Source organism: Oncorhynchus nerka, linkage group LG10 (genome assembly GCF_034236695.1).
Source record: "Oncorhynchus nerka isolate Pitt River linkage group LG10, Oner_Uvic_2.0, whole genome shotgun sequence".
In the NCBI taxonomy this organism is placed as follows: Eukaryota; Metazoa; Chordata; class Actinopteri; order Salmoniformes; family Salmonidae; genus Oncorhynchus; species Oncorhynchus nerka.
In genome coordinates, this window is record NC_088405.1 from 50,862,900 (window position 1) to 50,888,626 (window position 25,727).

A 25,727-nucleotide genomic window follows, 5' to 3' on the forward strand; every position below is an offset into this window, starting at 1 on the left:
ATTTGCGAGGCAGAACTTCATCAGCCTGAGCTGGCATCGTCCCTAGGAAGAGATCAGGAGCTGACAGTTTTGCGAGCTCTGCAAAAACTGTACAACTTAGAGTTATACTGACATGCCCACCTCTGCCCCTCATTTGGGTACACAATCAATGTTTTTTTTTGTGACACAGACTAGAATTTACAACAGCCGTTTTTAACCTTTATCAAGAGTGGAAATAACCTTGTGGTTGAAGAACCCCTATTCAGCGGTCTTGCACTTCAAACACAGAGTTGACACAAGTCAGACAGCAACTGTCAATATTTGTTGTGTTGCCCAAGTTTGGACCACATTTGTCTTCAATTAGTAAAAATGTATGAACAATTTCATTTGAATCAGCAAAATATATAGACCAATAGATTTAATAATAACAGTTAGGTTTTAACTCAAGCCACCCACAAAAAAAATTTAAACTCGAAGAGGAATTTTATACAGACTCACAGAGAGACGGAGAGAGAGAGAGAGAGAGAGAGAAAGCGAAAGGGAGAGAGATTCGCTTACCCAGGTGGTCATGTGCAAATAGTCTCCTGTACTTTGGAGTTTAGAGTCAAGTTTGTCCATTCCTTTTTGGTCTTTTCTGTTTGGTGGGATATCAATAAGAATAACTACCTAGAGCAACAAGATGACAAGGATTTGTTTATTTGTCATAACTGCGGTGTTCATGGTGGAAAACGAGTTCACTTCTGGAGGTAGGCTTCACACATTTAACAGAAAAACAGATATCGACAAATAGTATCCTATGCTTTTCACAAGTGCTTCTTTATCATTCTTTATGATAGTATAGAAATACCGTACGAATGTGATGTTTGATTCACATATTATTCACATAACATTTTCTATTATATCTGCTTCACATAAACCCAAACCAGGGCTTTACTTTGATTTCAGTAAACTGGCCTCACTTCTTCCCTGATAACTCATACCCGTAGTGGGCACAGGGGCATGTTCCCCCTCAGCTTTGTCCTGTTTAAAAATATATATATCTATTATCATTTTAATACATTTTTTTGTGGTTGTTTCTCTGTAATACCTAGCCATCTAGCAATTTTATGAAGTTGTTTTAGCTAGCCCAGATAGGTTCTCAATCACCCATCCTTATAACTAGCTACCAAGAAGCCATTTCAGGCTATCAAGTTAGAGTGGATTACTTGTATAACTATATTAGCTGGCATGCCTGCTGGCAAGGTTGGTAGACTTTAGAAAAGAAACGCAATATCTAAATGGATAAGACTCACATTCCTTTCAATCTTTTACACAGAAGTTAGCAGAGATGAAGGGAATCACACACTACGTGACCTAAAGTATGTGGGAAAATCATGGGAATTAATATGGAGTTGGTCCCCCCTTTGCTGCCTTAACAGCCTCCACTCTTCTGGGAAGGCTTTCCACTAGATGTTGGAACATTGCTGCAGGGACTTGCTTCCATTCAGCCACAAGAGCATTTGTGAGGTTGGGCGCTGCTGTTGGGTGATTAGGCTTGGCTTGCAGTCAGCGTTCCAATTCATCCCAAAGGTGTTTGATGGGGTTGAGGTCAGGGCTCTGTGCAGGCCAGTCAAGTTCTTCCAAGTTTTACCCCCTTTTCGTGATATCCAAATGGTAGTAACAGTCTTGTCCCATCGCTGCAACTCCTGTATGGACTCCGGAAAGACGAAGGTCGAGAGCCATGCTTCCTCCAAAACACGGCCCCGCCAAGCCTCACTGCTTCTTGACACGCTGTTCGCTTAACCCGGAAGCCAGCTGCACCAATGTGTCGGAGTAAACGCCGTACAGCTGGCACCACCTGGCCGCCACAAGGAGTCACTAGAGCGCGATGGGACAAGGACATCCCGGCTGGCCAAACCCTCCCCTAACCCGCACGATGCTGGGCCAAAAATCATTACAGCCTGGGATCAAACCCGGGTCTGTAGTGACGCCTCTAGCACTGCGATGCAGTGCCTCACACCGCTGCGCCACTCGTTAGGCCTCGACAAACCATTTCTGTATGGACCTCACTTTGTGCACAAGTGCATTGTCATGCTGAAACAGGAAAATGCCTTCCCCAAACCGTTAGCACAAGTTGGAAGCACATAATCGTATATAATTTCATTGTATGCTGTAGAGTTAAGATTTCCCTTCACTGGAATTAAGGGGCCTAGCCCAAACCATGATAAGCAGCCCCAGACCATTATTCCCCCTCCACCAAACTTTACAGTTGGCACTATACATTCGGACAGGTAGCCTTTTCCTGGCATCCGCCAAGCCCAGATTCATCCGTCGGACTGCCAGATGGTGAAGTGTGATTCATCACTCCAGATAATGCGTTTCCACTACTCCAGAGTCCAATGGTGGCGAGCTTTACACCAGTCCAGCCGACGCTTGACATTGCGCATGGTAATCTTAGGCTTGTGTGCGGCTGCTCAGCCATAGAAACCCATTTCATGAATCTCCCGTCAAACAGTTATTGTGCTGACGTTGCTTGCAGAGGCAGTTTGGAACTCGGTAATGAGTGTTGCAACTGAGGACAGACAGACACATTTTTACGTACTACGCGCTTCAGCACTCTGCGGTCCCATTCTGTGAGCTTGTGTGGCATACCACTTTGCGGCTGAGCCGTTGTTGCTCCTAGACGTTTCCACTTCACAATAACAGCACTTACAGTTTGACCGGGGAAGCTCTAGCAGGGCAGACATTGGACGAACTGATTTGTTGGAAAGGTGGCATCCTATGATAGTTCCACATTGAAAGTCACTGAGCTCTTCAGTAAGGCCATTCTACTGCCAATGTTTGTCTTACAAGATTGCATTGCTGTGTGCTTGATTGTTATGTCCACATACGTTTGTATATATAGTGTATTTAGTTTTTTTTTTAAATAACCACCAGTCGGGAGGATACAGATTGCTCAAGAGGTATGCTTAGACATACAGAAAAATAAGCATACATTTTTTAATAGAATTAAGCATAATGATTATGACTCTGGATTGCAGGAAAAAAGCTGTTTAAAGTGTTTGAAAAATGCAAAATTCTTCAACTTCCTGATGGGGGCCCTAGCCCCCCTCCAGACTCCCCCCTAAGTCATCCTCACATACTTTGTGCCCCCTCCGATTTTTGGTGTGCATGACACCCCTGCTCCTTCAAGTTCAGTTGTCAGTCAGTCAAATGCATTGGCACATTGTATAAACTTCAGGGTACAGATACAGGATGAGAGCATAAGGGCGAGGATGAGAAGAGTCAGAGGACGGGACGTTTTCTATATGTCAATGATGATATTTTCTTCTTCATGGGAAACGACATATGCTTTGCCAACCTGAACCTATAAGGGGAATTCATTTCAACTCAATTGTTCATTTAGTGACCCCCCCCATCTCTGTCCTCGTTTCCTCCCCAGCCTCAGTCTTTCTGTCCAGGCAGTCTGCAGACACCCTCCTGAGGAGGCAGAAGCGCTACAACACGGGGGCCTTCGAGGAGATGAAGAAGGACAACCTGGAGAGGGAGTGTATCGAGGAGCGCTGCAATCTGGAGGAAGCGAGGGAAGTGTTTGAGAACGAGGAGAAAACAGTAGGTAGCATCCCCTACAACCCCACATGAAGTCCATCTGCCGATTAGGCTCTGCCATGTCAAGTGATGGAAAGCCTCAATAATGGTGTTTCTTTGTCTTTTGATTTAGATGCAATTCTGGGCGAATTACCTTGGTAAGCATTAAGGCTCAAAATTAAAAATAAATCGATATTCTGTAGAGATAGTAGAGTTGTACAATGAGCTGATTGGTATAATCTATCTCATCTACCTGTAGTCAAGTCTTTGTCTATGTGCCCCTACAGACGGGGACCAGTGTGAGTCCAACCCATGCCAGAATGGGGGGAAGTGTATAGATGCCATGAGTGCTTACGTATGCTGGTGTCTACCTCAATTCAATGGGAAAAACTGTGAGATCGGTGAGTAACCTGTAATCTGTTTAAAATCAAATCAAACGCAGTAACGTCAACTATCTTGTCATCCACTTGGCATTCGATTGGATTTGCAGATATTCCTGCTTTAACTTGAACATTGCATAACACACCTTATAGTAGCTTACATGTTAACCTCGTTAATCTCCCCCCCCCATTGTTCAAAATCAACTCGTCTCCTAATCCTCTGTTCTCATGGATTCTCCCTACTCAGAGATGGCTAAGCAGTGTGACATTAACAACGGTGGCTGCTCCCACTTCTGTGTGCTGAACGCCCAGCATGCAGTGTGTGACTGTGCCACAGGGTATAGACTGGCTCCGGACAAGACCACCTGCGAACCAGAAGGTACTGATTGATCCTGCATATAAGTCCGCGCACCATGTTCTCTTTGCGTTGATTTAAACCATCTATCATCTATTTTTCAACCGGTCTCATCTATGTTTGTTTTGGCCAGGACCATTCCCCTGTGGTCATCTTGGCAAGGCTATAAGCGCAACGCTGTCCTCTCGGTCGATCATCACAGCCGTAAATGTTGATCAGACTCGGCAGTCCGACAACGCCCTCAACATCACTGAGACACCGGAGGCCTCTGTGAACAACACGTTGGATTCTCTTGCGGTCAATGCCACCACCACAACCCCCCACCGCGTCAGCGGCACCAGTAGCAGCCACTCTTCCTCAGTGCTGGGGGACTTGCCCTCCTGGGCCTTCTTCCCAACACTGCCCACCATCCAGGAAGAGACATCCCGCGACCAGCGCATCGTTGGGGGAAACACAGTGAAACCTGGGGAGATCCCCTGGCAGGTAGGCCAGTCGTGTGAGTGTGTGAGTGTAACTAAGCCCCTCCAGTCAATTTGTTTAGACTGCGGTTGTCTGTGCTAACCTCTGGGACACTGCCAGGTGTCCCTGATGAGCAAGCTGACCGGACAGAACTTCTGTGGTGGCACCCTCCTCAGTGAGATGTGGGTCATCACCGCTGCCCACTGCCTGAACGAGGGCAAGATTGGAACCTTCTTCATCAGAGTGGGTGAGTCAAACCAAGTAGGATTGACTGCCTATTTGGTATTTGTGCCTCATTCGTTCAAAATAATGTTCATCTGATCACAATGCCTCTCGCCAGGGGAGCACAACATGCAGGTCAAGGAGGGGACGGAGCATGACCACGCTGTGGCTGAGCATCACATGCACCCGAGATACGACGCCAAGATAAGTCAGTACAACCACGACATAGCCCTGCTCAAGCTCCGCACGCCCGCACGCCTCTCTGACTACAGCCTCCCCATCTGTCTGGGGCCCAAGGACTTCACTGAGACGCTGCTGAGGGAGGCCTCTATCTCGGTGGTCAGCGGCTGGGGCAGGATGCGCTTCCAGGGCCCTGAGTCCTCCATACTGCAGAAGGTGGAGGTGCCCTACGTGGACAGGACCGAGTGCAAGGGCAGCAGCGCAGAACGGGTGTCCCGCTTCATGTTTTGTGCCGGTTACCGCAGCGAGCAGAAGGATTCATGCCAGGGGGACAGTGGCGGTCCCCATGTCACCCAGTACCGGGACACTTGGTTTCTGACGGGCATCGTGAGCTGGGGGGAGGAGTGCGCCAAGGAAGGGAAGTATGGCGTCTACACACGTGTGTCACGTTACTTCCCGTGGATCTCCAATGTCACTGGGCTTAGAAGCATTGGTTCCAATTCTGAGCCTGATGTCTGAGAGGTCCAAGACACCCCCCATGCCCTTACGTTACTTAACGTTTTGGATGATTACCATTGTGTAATGTTTAACTGAGCTGATTTACTCTTTGTTGATGAATTAAAAGGGATCCGGGAAATGATGTCTCTTTGAATGTCTTCTGTAAGTTATTCAAAATAGTCAGGCAGATTCAGAAACATTAGAGACTGACCCAGAGGCCTACACCTTGTACAGTAGTATCAGTCAACATTTACAAAATGCACATCCACACCCATAAAGGTAAAAAAAAATAAAAAAAATAAAGTTAAGACATAGTAAAGAAACATTTATGAAAATGGATAAGAGTGTCTTCTAAATTACTAGAATGTAAAGAAAGACTCTCCCATCAGATCCGGTTGTGCTTGTATTTGGTCAAATAATTTCCATCCATATCATATATGAAATTCTCTGTAGATTCGCATGAATCCCCAACGTCCGTCTATGTGGAGAATTTACATAGAAGCTGCAACATCCAATCATCACACTCACTCAGCAGCAGAAGTAGCGGCAGCCGCAGCAGCACTGCGGGACCCTCCTCTCACGTCAAATGGTCAGACGACTGACACACCACCCCCTACTGGCACAAAACTGCAGTGCACATAAAAAGAAGCATTCGGCAATGTTCAACTTGGAACTGACCACTTGCAACACCCTGTCGACATTCATGCAGAATAGTGAGCATAGAAATACAACGCTTGGCACAGTTTGCTTGCTGTTAGCTTTCACACTGCAATGTCAGCTATTTACCATAGTAATTGGGGATAATGAGAGTGGTACAAAATGAGGCTGTTCTAACAAATAAAGCAGACAGGGAAACTGTACAATAGCATGTTTTGGCACATAACCTGGCATTGACGATATGTTGAAATCTGTTATGGTTCTATCATGAACCATGATAGTAACACACAAATGTAAAATAAAAAAAATAGAGATTGGATTCACTTTCACTGTAACAGAAGTAAAACAGTCCTTTTCTAAGTAAATGTATTTATAAAGTGGACTAGAAACAGTTCATGCATCTCATCCAGGAAAATGAAGACATGGAGATCCTATCTCCCGGGGTGACAGTTCTTTAAGGTGATGTTGTGATGCTGCCCGGGGTTTCGGAAAGTAGACTCAGTCCACTGCCTTGTGCTCGAGGTTGTTTGCTTGACGTGGGTAGGGACATTACCCACGGCAACACATGCACCCTCTGGAGGAAATGTAAAAAGACGTCCTTGTGGTTTTATCGTCATGGTATTAATATGGTGGTGATTATTATACATTTCTGGAGATGGACGGTTAAAAGAAGGCAAAGTCGACCCTTCAGATCCTCTGGTTTGATTGATGACTGGTCGGTCTCTGGCAGCATGTTCAAGGCCCCTGGAGACTCCAGGAAAGACGACCTTGGATGGGAAGGATGTCAGGACGACAGTTGTGGGGTCAGAGGTTGTGTCCGGACGGAGGGTGGATGGCACGTACTTCATTCAGAGAGAGCTGAGCTTCCGGGTTTTCTGATTCCCTGAAAGAGAAACACACAGGTAGTAAGGTCGTAATGTGCAGGTATGTTTGTGGATATGAGGACATCTTATTCATCCATGCTAATAGCTACAAACACCAGAACAGTGAGCTCAACTACTGGTCCACGGGGAGCCCCTCACCTTCCATCCTGCCTGAGTGGGCACGGCCACTCTCTCCCAGAATCCTGTGCAGGTTATCAGCTGAGACCCGACCCTCATCACAACGACTGACATTCCTCACGAGCCTGACAGAGAGAGAATCAGGAGTACTGCTGTAGTAACGACAGCAAGCAACAGCAACAGCAACAGCGGTAGTGATGTTAGTAACGGGGCTTCTCACCACTTCCCTACAGTGTCCTGATCCAGCAGCTGGATGACATCGCCGCACTTAATGATGAGGTCATCTGTACTGCACACACTACTTTCCACCAGGGCCCTGTACCTCCCAGGAACCTGTGAGAGGAAAGCATGTCCCCTTAAGACCAGATAAACAGAAAAACAGACTGACAATAGCCTCGTATTTTACATCGTGTTCTAACTCCAATGTCCAATTACGTCCACAAACTGTTTTGCAGGAACACTTGACAATACAACGCCGGGTGACGTTTAGACCGGCTCACCAGTGGAGTAGGGTCGTCCTCCTCGTCAGAGTCTGACAGGTTGGACAAGTCAGTGGTGCTCCAGTCCTCCGGACCCTCACAGATGTCCACTGAGTGGGAGGTGCCAGGCCAACCTACGTTTTACAGAGAGAAGCTCTTGATTACAACCCTCCCTGCAAGTCAAAGGCCTCTCACTTTCAAAACCTTCCCGCTGATGACAAAAACACAATTCCACTGCGACGACATGCTGGACTTTTCAGTGTCAAAACCTCACCGACCGGCCCCAATTGGCCAGTAGACTTGGCGTGTGTGAGACAAAATGGTTGCTGTTTTCCACGCATACTCACTGCGTCGATTGTTGTGCTGGGGCTGAGGGGAGAAGACCACGGGGTCTGTGAGGACGGGGCTGGTGCGGCCTGATGACTCGGCCTCCTCCGTGCTGAGGGACTGGTCTGGAGGCTTACTGTGAGGAAGGACATCAAAACAACCTGAGCAGCCAGTGATCTGCCTGGGACTCCACGGCATGCACACCGACATATGAGCCAGACTGTCCCGCGTCGCAAAGGAACGGGGGGCAGAAACACAACATCCACATGGTCACAAGCTTGGCCTCAGGCACTGGCTAAGTCACACCGTTCTCCAGACCAACTCCAGAGAAACAAGCTTGACATTTCGGGAGTCACTAGGCTGGAGATGACTTGAAACCAAGCTATGATTGGAATCGACCACAAACGAATCACACGCTACGAGCGCCATTTTCAAACATTTCCAGGAAATCCCCAACGTTCTCTTTGTTCATCATGCAAATTGTGAGACACGGGGACATGAGAGAACATGAGAGGACATGCAAAGAGCATCACCTGTCAGTAGAGGGAGGAGACAGAGGAGTCTGCTCTGAGAGTTGAATAGGGGGAATGTCTTCTGAGAGAGGGAGAGGGGGGGGGGGCAGAGGGCAGATAAAAGTCATTTTAGACCTCCAGGTAGTTGAACCAAACTACTGGCATGCAGACAGACGAGTCACATCACACCACAATAGAAGACAAGGGGAATGGATAACACACCCAACATGGAAGCTGACAGACAAGTAGACGCAAAGTAGAAACCTTGGAGGAGCCTCTGCTGGTTGGTGAGAATTTTCCTGATCTCTGTGAGCCAGGTGATCTTGATCTGGAACGTCGGGGCCTGGGGAACACAGCCACGGGCATCAGTACCGAGTGTGTGTCAGCGAGTCAAATCAAACCAAACTGTATTGGCAGCGTACACATCTTGCAGATGTTATCGCTGGTGCCGCGAAATGCTTGTGTTTCGACAAAACATAAAATAAAAGAATTGAGGAATGTCCGGACGAGCAATGTCAGTGTCCGGAATATCAATGTACAGGATGGTGTGTGTATAGACATTATGGACAGCGTAGGAATAGAAAAGGCGGGCACAGCAGTAGTTGTTTAGGGTGAGCCTTGACTAGAATACAATGAATACATATGAAGTAAGAAGCCCAGACCAAGCCCACTCCATCACTTGCCAAGGCACAGACTAAACTGAGAGCACAAGATCATCAAAATCAAACGATACATAATGTGGCCCTCACCTGAACAACGTACACCTCCTCTCTGCCACTGTACCAGAGCTCAAACTTCTTCACGTCTCCTTTGACATTCTCAGTGATGCCAACAGCACTCATCTGCAGAGAAAACACAATTCACCACCGCGGGTGTGTTGACTGTAATCAAAGCGAACGCGTGTCCATATGATAAGAACAGAAGTGCCGGACGTGCCCCCCCCCCCCCCCGCGGGCCTTACCCTCAGGCAGTGCTTGAAGCTGTAGAAAGGGGTGCGGTCGTGGCCCTCCCCATGCTCCTCACGGCGCTTGCAGAAGAGCAGAGCGTGCTCATGCAGGAAGAGGTGCCTCTGCATGGGTTTGAAACGGGCCTTCATCCTCGTCGGGCCCCTCTTATGGCTGATCCACACACTGAAGGAGCCCTGCATCAGCACCCGGCCCAGGTCACTCAGCTCCCCCTGGGGACACAGCCAGACACAACACAACCCAGCATGTTGGGATGTGGTAAGACATAATCATTACGAAATTCACGGAGAGAAAAACAAGATGCACATCTGTCCCTTTCTCATTCATTCTCACTTAGTCACTCATACATTCTCTCAATCACATGCTTTACCTCATAACCTGTGATGGCGATCTGGTGCATGGAGTCGTTGACAGACTTGAGGAGATCCAGCATGGACTCTAGTGCCCCCTGCAGCTCAGATATATAATCACTGTCTGCGCTGTGCTTCAACAGCTCCTGTCGGGAAAGACAGGAGCCCGGAAGGCCCCAATGTGTTCAAATGGAATGTTAAAGCACACACACGGACCATGTAAGTCAAGATGTCGGCTGAGCCCAAGCCCTACCTTCAGCAACAGCTGGTACTTAGTCAGTCTCTGGACAGGCTTTAGGAGGTATGAGTCCAACCCCAGTTTGTGCTCCAGCTTCTTCTGACACTCCTGCACAGGATGGAGACGTAAAGACTGGAGAAATCGTTCAAATGTATCCAGAAGTTCGTCAAAACTTTATCACTTTTATCAGCACGTGAAAGGGGATTCAAAAGTGGGAGGTAAGGGGAAGTGCATCTCTCTTCAATGAAAAAAAAAAACAGTTTGGCAGTCCACTTAGCCAGAGTACCTGGAAGAAGAGGGAAGCAGAGCACTGTCTCCATAGCAACTCAGAGTGCGGCTTGTTCTGACAGTAACGCTCGTACACCTGGAACTTTTCTTTCTGAAACGGACAGAGAAAACGTCAAAACCAAGCCAACTGACTGTAGAGGGTTTACAGGGGGCTCTGCCTGATGACCCCATACCACATGAAGTCAGAGAGGGGTGATCAGAAGCTTGCTCACCCGTCGTAGAAAGCATGCTCCAACCCTCTCGGGAGTCTCCAGGCACCCATCCAAGTCCTGGAGGAAGGTCCTGTAGAGAGGAGGGGCGGATGAGGCATGACTTCAATCAATACTCTCCTCACTGTAAAAACAGAGCTTTTGCTTATCAGTGCCTCAGTGCGTGTGAAAGAGCGAGTGTTTGTGCACTTCCTTGCCTGCTATGGAATTTGTAGATCTCTGGCATATTCCCGAAGAGGACCTCCTTCTTGCTGCGCAGGGCAGAGGGCAGTAGGTTGGAGAGGGCGGGGTTATCCATCTCTGCCCTGTAACCCTACAGAAATGAAGACTTGTTTTTTTAAAAATATTGTACCCTTTGGGATGGTTTGTGTGTCTGTGCAACTGTTAAATGAAACACCTTACCAGCAAGACAGAGAGCAGCTCCTCTACATAGATCCTCTCTGTCTCAATAAGCTCTTTGATTATGTGTCTGAAGACACAAAGCACAGTCAGCAAGATGCACAGAGAGAGAGAGAGAGACAGAGAGGCACCAGTAAGGGAAATTCCTTTATTAAATGAAATGCAATTACATTTTCTAGGCAGATAACAGACAAAGACAGATAAACAGTTGATGAAACCAAGCTGGAATCAGACAGTACATGCAAACTGATGATGAGTGGGGTTCTGTTTCACCGTTTCAGCTGGTCTGGGCTCTCCTCTCCCTCCTGGCCGTAGGAGAGAGAGTTGCGGTTCTCCTCATAGTCATGCATCACCTCTATCTGGAGGGGGAGAGAGAGAGAGGGCAAGAATGAATTTAGTCAACATGACAAGCTGAAACAGTGATAAGCCACTCTGTAGGACAAAGATGATGTGGAGGCCAGATAAATAAATAAAAATGCTATCCCACACTGGATATGCTATCCCACACTGGATATGCTATCCCACACTGGATATGCTATCCCACACTGGATATGCTATCCCACACTGGATATGCTATCCCACACTGGATATGCTATCCCACACTGGAGAAAATGCAAATCATGTTGACATGAAATGTAAAGTAGGGACATTTTATAGCCCTATTGGGACGGGGGAGGTTGGGATGGTCGGGTAATGTAATTATCCGCACGAGCACAAAACACCACATCCGTCATTTTAGTCTTGTCCGTATCTGCCATGTCAGTCATTTTTACTTGGCGGGAAGGTTATTATTCCAGACTCCCCAGGTTCTCTGCTAATACGTATCCCGTGTGAATCGTCATCCCTGTGTTTTGAGGGACGTTACAGAGTTGAACAGGTGCTGCACGCAGTCTTAAAACAAAGCGCTACGCGCGTAGCGTACAGATGTTGGATCTGCTTTGTCATTGTACCAACTTTCCCGCCTGCTGGGCACAGACTTTAACTCGACGTCTATTCCACTACGGTTCAACGTCCTTTCGTTACAATGACGTGGATACAACGTTGATTCAACCAGCGGGCAGTGCCTATTTCTCTTTTAAAAGATTAAGCGGATGATATTGTGCCAATGAATTGGTCAATTGGCAATTACGCCAGCTAATTGATTGACTGCATACAGTTCACGCAGGTAAGTCAATATATATTCACACCTAGAACAGCCTCCTGTCTCCCATCGCGATGGTCCATTTTGAATGAGAAAAATGATATATTTCCCGGGGCAGTTTGGTAAAACGAATCCCATTCGAATCGTCGATTGGGGAAAAAACGGACGTGTTCCGGTTCGAAACAACCACGTAGCCAAAGTCCTATATCAATACAGGTCTCGTGCGTGTCAGACACTTGATGAATGCAGTGGATCTTAAGGAACCTTCTGATCTGTAGGTGTCACAACCCAACTCTCACCTTTCGAGGGCTTTTCCGAGCTGCCCTCTTGCCAGGTAAGAGGTCAAAAGAGAACCTTGAGTTGAGAACCGAGTTGAAATCTACACCTGCAGGCATGAAAATGCACAGAATGATTATAAAAATTTTAAAAAGACGATTACTTCCAAGTATGAACACTTGATCTGAGGAAGACAGGCTGCTGAATGTCCACTATCATCCTTGAAAAACCTTTTCTCACACACCTAATAATCAGAGTACGAGAACTAACTCACATTCAGCGTCCGTTAGGCCTCGGTAAGAGTTTTGTGGTTGTGTATTTATGGTAACGTACTGTGTTTGGGGGAGAAGAGAGGGGATTTGCACCGGGGAGAGTGCTCAGGCCGAGGGGCCACCAGCTGGATGGGCCGCACCTGAATGTCAGCCAGCTTCCTCAGACATGCCTGTCTGTTGTGGATCATTCTCTGCATGGCAGACAGCTTCTCAGTGGCCACCCCAATCTGAGACTGAGATAGAGAGAGAGACAGAGAGAGAGGGAGAGAGATTACTGATAGAGATCGACAGGCCTATTGGATCTGCATGAGGGAGGAGAAAGGTGGAAAGTGCTGGCAACAGCAGGTTGTTGATAATAATACCCTACGCTTGTGGCAGTTGTAGTATTAGAGTACGTGTCAAGTTTGCCGTGTCGACAGGATGTTGTCGTCGCACCAAAGAGCTTTGGGATTAAATGATACGGTGATAACGGGAGGAAATGGCACGGTATGACTTGGAGCCAGGCTGGGTGGAAATGTGACTGATGCCAAAGAACACACTATGGAACAGGGATGCATACCTCTAGCTGAGGGGTCAGGATGGCCTCAAACTCCAGACTGAGGACATCAGGGCTTTGGCTCAGACACAACGGTGTCTCCTCCTGGAGTCTCTCTATATCCTGCAGCGCTCCCTGAGCTCCCTCCTTGGACTGGAACTTATCCACCAGCTGATTGGCTAAGAGGTAAGCCCCCTCGTCACACCAGCGCCGGGCCTGAAGGCGGATATAGACACACAAAGACAGACACACACACAGAGACGCATGGAAGCATGACACACTGACCATCACAGACATCACAGACTCTACAAGCTTTATGAGTGGATATGAGAGGATGGGTGTTACAATTGTGTGCGTGTGTGTGTGTGTGCGTGCGTGCGCCCGCATGCCTCTTCCAGACGCAGCAGCAGGTGGCGTATGCGGGTGAGGGTAGCCCGTTTGGCTCGGATAGCGGTGGTCAGCACGTCACAGTGGTGCCGCAGCTCGTTGCACCGCTGGACGATCAGGGCCAGAGCGTAGTGGTGACCGGTGGCCAGCTGGTGGCCACGCAGGATGATGATCTGGGCGCGGCCCATCTCTTCCTGACAACCACCACAATCACACAACAACAAAAAACAGTCAAGGATCCCCATCATAGGTGCACCTATCTGGAGCAGTTTACGTTTCTCTGTCAGAAATCTCAAGATATACTCGATAAGGGTCAAGCGAGAGGTTAATTTGTGTCGTGGGACCCTGACCTGTGCGCGGGTGTCCAGTGACTCCAGATCTTTTAATAGCTGTTCTGTCTGGACCACAGTCCCGCCCACGGCAGCGACCTCCTTCTCCTGACCAGACAGCTGGTCTAGGATCTCCTCCATCTGAGCAAGAGCAAAAAGGAAGTTTGACCTTTGGCACTAAATGTAGGAAATAGTACAGATTGACACTTTTCCCTTTTACCACTGTAAACTGGCTGTACCTCATGAAAGCTCATCTCATATCTCATCAGCTGAAGGTACTGCTGCAGTTTCAGGTGATGCTTCTCAAAAAAGCCATCAAAAGCCATCTCCATGTCCCGTAGTTGGGCCAGAAGCCTGAAGAAAACAGATGGTACACAAGCTAAAGGTCAAACACTTTATCACTCCTCCAGAACCCCATCCCATGGCAGCTACCGCAAAGACAACACGAGATAAATGAAACTAGACACACCAACGGCATGTGAAGAAACACAATTGTCTGAACCATCTTTTTTTTTTAACAGTGTTCTGTACCTCTGCACCGTGTCCCAGTCCTGTTTGATATCTTTGTCCTCCTGGCCATCAGCTTTAGCTGCCTTGGCGGCTTCCAGGTTGGAGAGCAAGTGACGGCCCTCCCGCATCACTGACCTGATGTCATCCTGCAATCGTTGCCATTCAGTTATTCACGGGACATCACAGCAACATGCACTACTACGGCCTTGCGACAACAACAACAAAAACTGTGAATAATTCAGAGGTTGTCATGGGAGGCGTGTCTTACTTTCAGCTGCCTGTATTTGTCCGTGTGGGATCTGAGGAGGAACTCGATGGCGTCGGCCTCATCTGGAAGCTCGGTCTCCGCGAGCTCGGTGCCGAACGACTGCAGCAACTGGGCTATCTCCTTGACAGTCACGGCAAAGCTCTCAATAGCCTACAGAGGGAGACAAATAGTAATGAACGTCTTGCCTTATACCAAAAACACCGATATTGTCGTGTACTCTGCCACACTGCACATCTAGGCTGCTTTGCAGGTGTAATTGTCTACATGTTGTTGACGAAGGTCCGTGTACCAAAATACCAGGTCTGCCTATAAATCGATGTGTTGCTTCAGGTGACACCGTGGGACAGCATGTTTACCGTACGAAGGACAACCCAGTCACTATGGCAGTACTCCAGAGTTCCACCAAACTCTGAGGTCAGCTGGTTCTCATCGATGTAGCGAAGCAGGTCCGTAACCGAACTGAGCATAACCACCTGCGGAAGAAGGCAGAGTAGCAGACCGAGGTGTACAGCACAAAACCACCGTGACAACCAGAATCCATCATAATCACTCCTCACCTTACAGTACTACATCTTAGAGAGAGATTGTGCGTAAACACAACCTAAGAGAGCCCTTCACAGCCCCTGATATTGTCCGACTGTTGAAACAACTACTGGGATCGCCCGAATAAGGCCCCTTAACCACTTTCTGTACGGGTATTTGCTCAACATTTCAAACAAGCCTTGGTTTTCGTCATTTTCCACTTCTTACCGGCATCTTGAGCATGAAGTCATCCTGGCTGAAGCGGAAGCCCAAGTCAGTGCCGGTGCCTGAGGGACTCTGCAGGAGGCTGGTGGGCCGCAGAACCAACACCAGGTGGAGATTCCCCGGGAAGGACATCTGCAGAAAGAAGACAGCAGGAGAAGAGAACAACAGTTAAGATAATTGATATCATTGAACCTTATTGCCTGTGTGGCATGACTGTTGTGTCAGCCTGCTCTGTTTAATTCCTACTTGGTTATTGCCTCGCTACCGTTCTCAAGCGGTTCTTCTTAGTTTTCATCCTACTCAGTAAGTGTGGACGTTCACAGCGTTGACCTTCTTAGCTCATTAGATAACTCTTACATAAAGCCCTCCTCCCTATCGCACTAGACGAGTGAATAAACCTAAGTCAGCATGTTTCTTTTTTTTATTTTATATATATTTTTTATTTTTACCCCCTTTTTCTCCCCAATTTCGTGGTATCTAATTGTTAGTAGCTACTATCTTGTCTCATCGCTACAACTCCCGTACGGGCTTGGGAGAGACGAAGGTCGAAAGCCATGCGTCCTCCGAAACACAACCCAACCAAGCCGCACTGCTTCTTAACACAGCGCGCATCCAGCGCACATGTTGATGTTTGGTAGAAATGTTAACCCATATGTTGCATGGATAGATGAATGCAGAGATATATATTTTGATACATATTTTACACATGTTAACTATATGGCTCTGGATGAATGTAATGGGCTCTAATTTGACCAAGTTTTTCTAAATCTGTCCACTGGAATATAGGTTCCGATTCATTTTAAAGCATTGCAAAACACGTATGACAAGTATTGTCTCTACATGATGACTAAAATAAACAAGTGATAGAGAAATACCGGTCAAATAGAAACCTTCTACTGTCTCTGGAATAGCAGAGAAACTCACAACATACTGCAACACCTCCAACATCATACTGCAACACCTCCAACATCATACTGCAACACCTCCAACATCATACTTCAACACCCTCCTACACCATACTGCAACACCTCCGACATCATACGGCAACGAACTCCAACATCATACTGCAACACCTCCAACATCATACTGCAACGCCTCCGACATCATACTGCAACACCTCCGACATCATACTGCAACACCTCCATCATACTGCAACAACTCTGACATCATACTGCAACGCAACATCATACTCTCCAACATTATACTGCATCTGTTTCAGTATGATATGTTGATAAAGGAATAAAGACAGACACCTATCAACTAGACTCCGTAACAGCAGGCCCTCCGACATCATACTGCAACGCCCTCCGACATCATACTGCAACACCTCCAACACCATACTGCAACACCTCCGACATCATACTGCAACACCTCTGACATCATACTGCAACACCTCCAACATCATACTGCAACACCTCCAACATCATACTGCAACACCTCCAACATCATACTGCAACACCCTCCAACATCATATTGCAACGCCCTCCAACATCATACTGCAACACCTCCAACATCATACTGCAACGCCTCCGACATCATACTGCAACACCTCCGACATCATATTGCAACACCTCCAACATCATACTGCAACACCTCCATCATACTGCAACACATCTGACATCATACTGCAACACCTCCAACATCATACTGCAACCACTCCAACATCATACTGCAACGCCTCCAACATCATACTGCAACAACTCCGACATCATACCGCAACGCCCTCCGACATCATACTGCAACACCTCCAACATTATACTGCATCTGTTTCAGTAGGATATGTTGGATAAAGGAATAAAGACAGACACCTATCAACTAGACTCCGTAACAGCAACGCCCTCCGACATCATACTGCAATGCCTCGAACATCATACTGCAATGCCTCCGACATCATACTGCAACGCCTCCGACACCATACTGCAACACCTCCAACATCATACTCCATCGTCTCCAAATCATACTGCAACACCTTCAACATCATACTGCAACACCTCCGACATCATACTGCAACGCCTCCAACATCATACTGCAACACCTTCAACATCATACTGCAACGCCTTCGACGCCATACTGCAACGCCTCTGACATCATACTGCAACACCTCCATCATACTGCAACACCTCTGACATCATACTGCAACACCTCTGACATCATACTGCAACGCCTCCAACATCATACTGCAACACCTCCAACATCATACTGCAACACCTCCGACATCATACTGCCACACCTCCAACATTATACTGCATCTGTTTCAGTATGATATGTTGGATAAAGGAATAAAGACAGACACCTATCAACTAGACTCCGTAACAGCAGGCCCTCCGACATCATACTGCAACGCCTCCGACATCATACTGCAACGCCTCCGACATCATACTGCAACGCCTCCAACATCATATTGCAACACCTCCACTACCATACTGCAACACCTCCGACATCATACTGCAACACCTCCATCATACTGCAACACCTCCGACATCATACTGCAACACTTCCAACATCATACTGCAACGCCTCCACCCTCCAATGTCATACTGCAACGCCCTCCAACATCATACTGCAACACCTCCGACATCATACTGCAACACCTCCATCATACTGCAACACATCTGACACCATACTGCAACACCTCCAACATCATACTGCAACCACTCCAACATCATACTGCAACGCCTCCAACATCATACTGCAACAACTCCGACATCATACCGCAACGCCCTCCGACATCATACTGCAACACCTCCAACATTATACTGCATCTGTTTCAGTAGGATATGTTGGATAAAGGAATAAAGACAGACACCTATCAACTAGACTCCGTAACAGCAACGCCCTCCGACATCATACTCCATCGTCTCCAAATCATACTGCAACACCTCCGACATCATACTCCATCGTCTCCAAATCATACTGCAACACCTTCAACATCATACTGCAACACCTCCGACATCATACTGCAACGCCTCCGACACCATACTGCAACACCTCCGACATCATACGGCAACAACTCCGACATCATACTGCAACACCTCCGACATCATACTGCAACACCTCCATCATACTGCAACACCGCCGACATCATACTGCAACACCTCCATCATACTGCAACACCGCCGACATCATACTGCAACGCAACACCTCCAACATTATACTGCATCTGTTTCAGTATGATATGTTGGATAAAGGAATAAAGACAGACACCTATCAACTAGACTCCGTAACAGCAGGCCCTCCGACATCATACTGCAACGCCTCCGACATCATACTGCAACGCCTCCAACACCATACTGCAACACCTCCGACATCATACTGCAACACCTCCATCATACTGCAACACCTCCGACATCATACTGCAACACTTCCAACATCATACTGCAACACCTCCAACATCATACTGCAACGCCTCCACCCTCCAATGTCATACTGCAACGCCCTCCAACATCATACTGCAACACCTCCGACATCATACTGCAACGCCTCCAACATCATATTGCCATACCGCCGACACCATATGGCAACACCTCCGACATCATACTGCAACACCTCCATCATACTGCAACACATCTGACATCATACTGCAACACCTCCAACATCATACTGCAACCACTCCAACATCATACTGCAACGCCTCCAACATCATACTGCAACAACTCCGACATCATACCGCAACGCCCTCCGACATCATACTGCAACACCTCCAACATTATACTGCATCTGTTTCAGTAGGATATGTTGGATAAAGGAATAAAGACAGACACCTATCAACTAGACTCCGTAACAGCAACGCCCTCCGACATCAATCATAGACTCATACTGCAACGCCTCCGACACCATACTGCAACACCTCCAACATCAACAGCAACGCCCTCCGACATCATACTGCAATGCCTCGAACATCATACTGCAATGCCTCCGACATTATACTGCAACGCCTCCGACATCATACTGCAACGCCTCCGACACCATACTGCAACACCTCCAACATCATACTCCATCGTCTCCAAATCATACTGCAACACCTTCAACATCATACTGCAACACCTCCGACATCATACTGCAACGCCTCCAACATCATACTGCAACGCCTCCGACATCATACTGCAACGCCTTCGACGCCATACTGCAACGCCTCTGACATCATACTGCAACACCTCCATCATACTGCAACACCTCTGACATCATACTGCAACACCTCTGACATCATACTGCAACACCTCCAACATCATACTGCAACACCTCCAACATCATACTGCAACACCTCCGACATCATACTGCCACACCTCCAACATTATACTGCATCTGTTTCAGTATGATATGTTGGATAAAGGAATAAAGACAGACACCTATCAACTAGACTCCGTAACAGCAGGCCCTCCGACATCATACTGCAACGCCTCCGACATCATACTGCAACGCCTCCGACATCATACTGCAACGCCTCCAACATCATACTGCAACGCCTCCGACATCATACTGCAACGCCTTTGACGCCATACTACAACACCTCCGACATCATACTGCAACGCCCCCGACATCATACTGCAACACCTCCGACATCATACTGCAACGCCTCCAACATCATATTGCAACACCTTCAACACCATACTGCAACACCTCCGACATCATACTACAACACCTCTATCATACTGCAACACCTCCGACATCATACTGCAACACCTCCAACATCATACTGCAACACTTCCGACATCATACTGCAACACCTCCAACATCATACTGCAACACCTCCAACATCATATTGCAACACCTCCAACATCATACTGCAACACCTCCAACATCATACTGCAACCCCTCCATCATACTGTAACAGCAGTGGAGGTCCTTAGACTCTTATAACATCCCTGTGACCAACAAGCTGTTGTTCTATGTCAGACTCTCTTCAGATGTTTGAGGCAAATGCACCTCAGGCTCAGCACTAAAAATGAATAAGCCTTCAGTAATGGAACTTTGCATAGGCCAATTGGAGATGTACTTCCATGTACAGGCCACTGTGATCCAAGGGGCAGCTTTGAGCAGCAGCGTGAATGCAAATAGATATAAGGCAAAGTCAATCTGAATGTCTGCAGGACAGGTGATCAATGAAACACACCAGGCGACACCAAGCCTATCAGCTTTCCCTCACACTCAGTCAATCCTAGTGGAGACATGCTGAAGATTAGTTTGACCACTGCAGCACAGATCAGAAACATGCATATCAACAGTTTTTTGGCCTATTACACATCTCAAATAGACCCCTATACCATCACATAATGCATGTATTATGAGATACAGTTTTTTGGTATAATTCAGCTCTACCAAAACTACTGTCTCCATCGTTTGCAACCACACTGCTGTGTCAGTGAAATACCTTGTTTACAGTACATTTATTTATATATATATATATATATATATATATATATATATATATATATATATATATATATATATATTTCACCTTTATTTAACCAGGTAGGGCAGTTGAGAACAAGTTCTCATTTACAACTGCGACCTGGCCAAGATAAAGCAAAGCAGTGCGACACAAACAACAACACAGAGTTACACATGGAATAAACAAACGTACAATCAATAACACAATAGAAAAGTCTAGAAACAGTGTGTGCAAATGAGGTAGGATTAGGGAGGTAAGGCAATAAATAGGCCATAGTGGTGAAATTATTACAATTTAGCAATTAAACACTGTGATAGTGATAGATGTGCAGAAGCTGAATGTGCAAGTAGAGATGCTGGGGTGCAAAACAATATGGGGATGAGGTAGTTGGGTGGGCTATTTACAGATGGGCTATGTACAGGTGCAATAATTAGTCAAATGCTCTGACAGTTAATGCTTAAAGTTAGTGAGGGGGATATGCGTCTCCAGCTTCAGTGATGTTTGCAATTCGTTCCAGTCATTGGCAGCAGAGAACTGGAAGGAAAGGCGGACAAAGTAGGAATTGGCTGTGGTGCCTGTGATGCCCTGTGGTGAACTACAGAGCAAATATAGTACAATAGGCTATATCAGTTATTAGCTAACTATATGAATGATGCAGACGGATACATACAGGCAGCTGTAGAAATGCAACTAGGCTACTGCAATAATATTTTAAGGTCATACAACATTCATTAACTCTCTGTCGATAAAGATAACACTGATGATAATACCCTCCTACAACAAACACTAGGTTATATCACTCTTCAATGCCTAAAGACCTGTTTCAACTAATGTTACTGTTGTTATCCCGCAAGACTTATCATACACACCATTTTGTCATTGGCATGTCCTGTCCGAACCCCCCCCCCCCCCCGCATCTCCAAACACATGTATAGACGTGCAACTATGTAAACTATTTTTGAAATTCACGCTTACTAGAACAGACAGAAACTCGAGTGTTATCTGACATTTGTATATGCCTTAAGTCGCATGCGATTTCTAGCTGATGCCGCAGTAGGGCACATTCCGGCCAAGCAGTGTTCGCCTCGCTATGCTGCAATAGACAGATCCTGATTCCTAATTTCGGGAAACATCAAATAAATACTTATATCGTAAACACCTTACCGCCGCCCTCCGCAAACGGGGAAGTCCCCTAAAAGGATTGGCCTCCGCCATGGTTTTGGGTTGGCCTTTCTAGGGGATATCACCCTATTTTAAGGGGATATCTCGCCGCCTCACAACTTCCCTCCCTCCATCAGTACTGCGCGGGACTCTCGGCAGTAGTGAGCAGCCGCAGCATCGCATTGCAGTGGCCGGGTGGGTAGCAGGTAGTGATTACGAACGAACGGCTCTTTTTGAACGGCTGCTTTTGGTGAACGTTGGGAATCGAATTGCATCTGTGAAAAAGCCGTTCATTTGGCTCCCTTATTTGCATACTGTTACTGTTGCTTTTTCAGCTCCAGACATCGATTATCTGCAGACAAATTATAAAAACATTATCTGAAGATGGTCATTCCTCAATGCCGGAACCATATAGTGAGGAGAGAGCCTCATTCTGATCAACGCTATTTTTTTTCATTGCATTATATTTGTTCATATATTTGGTTTGGTAAAAATATAGTTGAACTCGCATTTCACGATCTGACCTAATGGTAGACAACGTTTTAGGCATTAAATTAGAGATTGGCCATTTTTTTGTGGTTTAAGGTCACTTTGCAAGCACTACTGAACGAATAGCCGTTTGGTAGCCAAATGAACGGCTCTTTTTAGGTGAAAGGAGCCAAATGATCCGGTTCACCGAAAAGACTCGGAATACCCATCACCAGTAACAGGCTGCGCTGTCTGTCTGCAACACCTTGAACGCACTTGCGTCCACTCAGGATAGGGGTGTGTCAGTGTCACTGTCACGCGCATTTCACGTCAACTGCAAAATCAAATTCATGTAAATAATATGAATTATGTCCTTTATCATTTTCTACAAAAAATGTATTTTATTTCCCAATGCCATGCTGTGTGTGAGCAATATTTTCTATATGACTCTCTCTGTGTGTGTGTGTGTGTGTGTGTGTGTGTGTGTGTGTGTGTGTGTGTGTGTGTGTGTGTGTGTGTGTGTGTGAGAGAGAGCGAGAGCGAGAGAGAGAGATTTTGATTTGGACTCTTAATTTGGACTAATCTTCCAGGAGTCCTTTAACATTAAAATGCTATTTATAATACGATCACATTTCCTATAACACACTGTTACAAACAGACTGACATATTGACCAGATAAATACTCAAACAGTCTAGAAGATAGAGTGATTATTCCTCTATCATATTCCAGCACAACTTTCCTATTATACATTATACATTACATTATACATTATACTGTATTATACAGTATTTCAATGGGTTTAAGGTATTGTTTGAATTTATATATTGAAAGGTTTCTAGTTTGCTCAGATAAATTATTCCTTTCTTTATTGCTCTAAATCGAACTGTTCTTTTGCCTCTTTCTCTTTTCTGTCTAGATAACACATAGATGGTGGACAATCTATTCCTAGTATTTACTGAATGTCTGTCTCTTACCAACTGAATACTGTTGTGAATAGAGTTTGGCCGTTTTAAATGTTGTATATTATGAAATAAAAATAAGCATGTTTTTTTCAGTTAAGAGCATTGAGCATGACTACAACAGAAGAACCATATCTCCACCTTAAAACAATTCTTGCTGAGAGAGAGAGATAATCAGAGAGTGAGAATGGTAAAGAGAGAGATGGGAGAGAGGTGAGAGAGAGAGGTGAGAGAGAGAGAGAGAGAGAGAGAGAGAGAGAGAGAGAGAGAGAGAGAGAGAGAGAGAGAACCAGAGAGCGAGAATGGTAAAGAGAGAGGTGGGAGAGAGGTGTGAGAGAGAGAGAGAGAGAGAGAGAGAGAGAGAGAGAGAGAGAGAGAGAACCAGAGATAACCAGAGAGCGAGAATGGTAAAAGAGAGAGGTGGGAGAGAGGTGAGAGAGAGAGAGATAACCAGAGAGCGAGAATGGTAAAGAGAGAGGTGGGAGAGAGGTGAGAGAGAAAGAACAAGAGGACCTACATCCAGAGCACAGGACCACCAGACACTTCCACACCCCCACCCCGACCAATCAATACCCCCCAAACCAACCATGCCCACACCCCATAAAGGCCCCCTCAGATCTGGTCTATGCCCCCCACTCCACTCTTACCCTAGCCAATGGCATGTATCATATGCTCAGCAGGCTCTTCTCACAATTACTGGTTTGAGGCCAAAACCACATGACTAACAACATTGGACACTTGGAACCCAAAGCCTTCACTACCATCTTGGAATATCCAATTGCCTGAAGTCATCTGCCCTTGGCATAAAGAACAGGAACCTGGACTTCACCAAAGAAATGAGAAATACAGACATTGTTATCCTACAAGAAACAATGACCTAAACATGACCTAAATGCCAGAACTGGACAAGAACCTGATAGCCTCAACACACAGTGGGACAAACACCCTACCTGGAGAAGACAGCATTATGTCCCCCATATGCCCCCCAGAGACAACTACGGCAACATAACCAACAGAAAAGGGTCACAACTCCTGCAGCTCTGTTGCACATTGGGTATGTGTACATAGTCAATGGTAGGCTTCGAGGGGACTCCTGCGGCAGGTACACCTATAGCTCATTTCTTTGCAGTAGTACTGTAGACTACTTTATCACCAACCTCAACCCAGAGTCTCTCCAGAGCGTTCACAGTCAGCCCACTGACACCACTATCAGATCACAGCGAAACCACAATCTACTTAAACAGAGCAATAATCAACATCGAAGGCATCAAGCCAAACAAACTGTACACTATTAAGAAATGCTATAGATGGAAGGAAGGTAGTGTAGAAACATACCAAGAAACAATTGGACAACAACAAATCCAATCCCCCCTAGACAACTTCATGGACAAAATGTTTTCCTGCAACAGTGAAGGTGTAAACGTAACAGTAGGAAGATTGAACAATATATCTGACCTATCAGCTAACATATAAAATAAAAATTCTGGCAGAAAACCTAAGACAACTAACAACAATGATAAATGGTTTGATGAAGAATATAAAAACCTAAGAAAGAAATTGAGAAACCTAATCCAACTAAAAACACAGAGAACCAGAAAACCTTAGCTTTACATCTTCACTATGGTGAAACACTAAAACAATACAGAAATACACTAAGATAAAATAAGGAACAGCATGACAGAAAACAGCTCATTTTGATTGAAGAATCCATTATGAGGAGCATCCTGACGCGGCACTTGATGAATTTATGAAATTGCTTCTTTCAATTATTGATAAACATGCACCTGTTAAGAAACTGACTGTTAGAACTGTTAAGGCTCCATGGATTGATGAGGAATAGAAAAACTGTATGGTTGAAAGAGATGAGGCAAAAGGTGTGGCTAATAAATCTGCCTGCACATTGCAGGCTTACTTATTGCAAACGAGAAATTATTTGACTAAACTCAACAAATAGAAGAAAAAACTGTATTATGAAGCCAAGATCAATGACATAAAGAATGATGGGAAAAAACGTTGGAGTACTTTAAATGAAATTATGGGCAGAAAGACAAATTCAACTCCATCTTTCATCGAATCAGATGGCTTATTTATCACAAAACCATTTGATGTTGCCAATTATTTTAATTATTATTTAATTGGCAAAGTGGGCAAACTTAGGCAGGAAATTCCAATAACAAACAGTGAGCAATTGCATTCATGCATTGTATTCATGCATTTCC

General features: G+C 46.1%; 2 protein-coding genes across 2 annotated transcripts; one reads left to right on the top strand and one right to left on the bottom strand.

Moving 5' to 3' along the window:
- Positions 1-529: 529 nt before the first annotated feature.
- f9b (coagulation factor IXb) lies at positions 530-5,782 on the top strand. The gene is made up of 8 exons (XM_029670246.2): positions 530-725; positions 3,401-3,570; positions 3,680-3,704; positions 3,834-3,947; positions 4,174-4,305; positions 4,415-4,764; positions 4,861-4,987; positions 5,081-5,782. The coding sequence occupies exons 1-8, from the start codon at positions 659-661 to the stop codon at positions 5,659-5,661; spliced, it is 1,566 nt and encodes a 521-aa protein (XP_029526106.1). The 5' UTR covers positions 530-658; the 3' UTR covers positions 5,662-5,782.
- A 248-nt stretch (positions 5,783-6,030) lies between these two features.
- LOC115135503 (proto-oncogene DBL) lies at positions 6,031-22,266 on the bottom strand. Its single transcript, XM_065023508.1, has 27 exons — positions 22,084-22,266; positions 15,534-15,662; positions 15,140-15,256; positions 14,784-14,933; positions 14,537-14,661; positions 14,245-14,359; positions 14,027-14,146; positions 13,679-13,870; positions 13,314-13,505; positions 12,816-12,987; positions 12,506-12,591; positions 11,339-11,424; positions 11,069-11,135; positions 10,864-10,979; positions 10,670-10,739; positions 10,427-10,548; positions 10,185-10,287; positions 9,952-10,077; positions 9,578-9,793; positions 9,366-9,458; positions 8,839-8,959; positions 8,638-8,698; positions 8,125-8,324; positions 7,799-7,911; positions 7,519-7,631; positions 7,320-7,423; positions 6,031-7,180 (listed from the first exon to the last, which is right to left on the bottom strand). Exons 1-27 carry the CDS (start codon positions 22,132-22,134, stop codon positions 7,146-7,148), a joined length of 3,195 nt encoding a protein of 1,064 aa, XP_064879580.1. The 5' UTR covers positions 22,135-22,266; the 3' UTR covers positions 6,031-7,145.
- Between the last annotated feature and the right edge of the window lie 3,461 nt (positions 22,267-25,727).

What these genes read in the sequence shown, in the direction of transcription:
- f9b (XM_029670246.2), top strand. Translation starts at nt 659, where the DNA reads ATGACAAGGATTTGTTTATTTGTCATAACTGCGGTGTTCATGGTGGAA. An exon ending in TGGGAAAAACTGTGAGATCG is followed by an intron (nt 3,948 to 4,173) that starts GTGAGTAACCTG and finishes CTCCCTACTCAG; the next exon opens with AGATGGCTAAGCAGTGTGAC. An exon ending in AACCTTCTTCATCAGAGTGG is followed by an intron (nt 4,988 to 5,080) that starts GTGAGTCAAACC and finishes GCCTCTCGCCAG; the next exon opens with GGGAGCACAACATGCAGGTC.
- LOC115135503 (XM_065023508.1), bottom strand. Translation starts at nt 22,134, where the DNA reads ATGGCGGAGGCCAATCCTTTTAGGGGACTTCCCCGTTTGCGGAGGGCG. An exon ending in AGTACCAGCTGTTGCTGAAG is followed by an intron (nt 10,078 to 10,184) that starts GTAGGGCTTGGG and finishes CTTTCCCGACAG; the next exon opens with GAGCTGTTGAAGCACAGCGC. An exon ending in CCACTCAGGCAGGATGGAAG is followed by an intron (nt 7,181 to 7,319) that starts GTGAGGGGCTCC and finishes TTTCTCTTTCAG; the next exon opens with GGAATCAGAAAACCCGGAAG.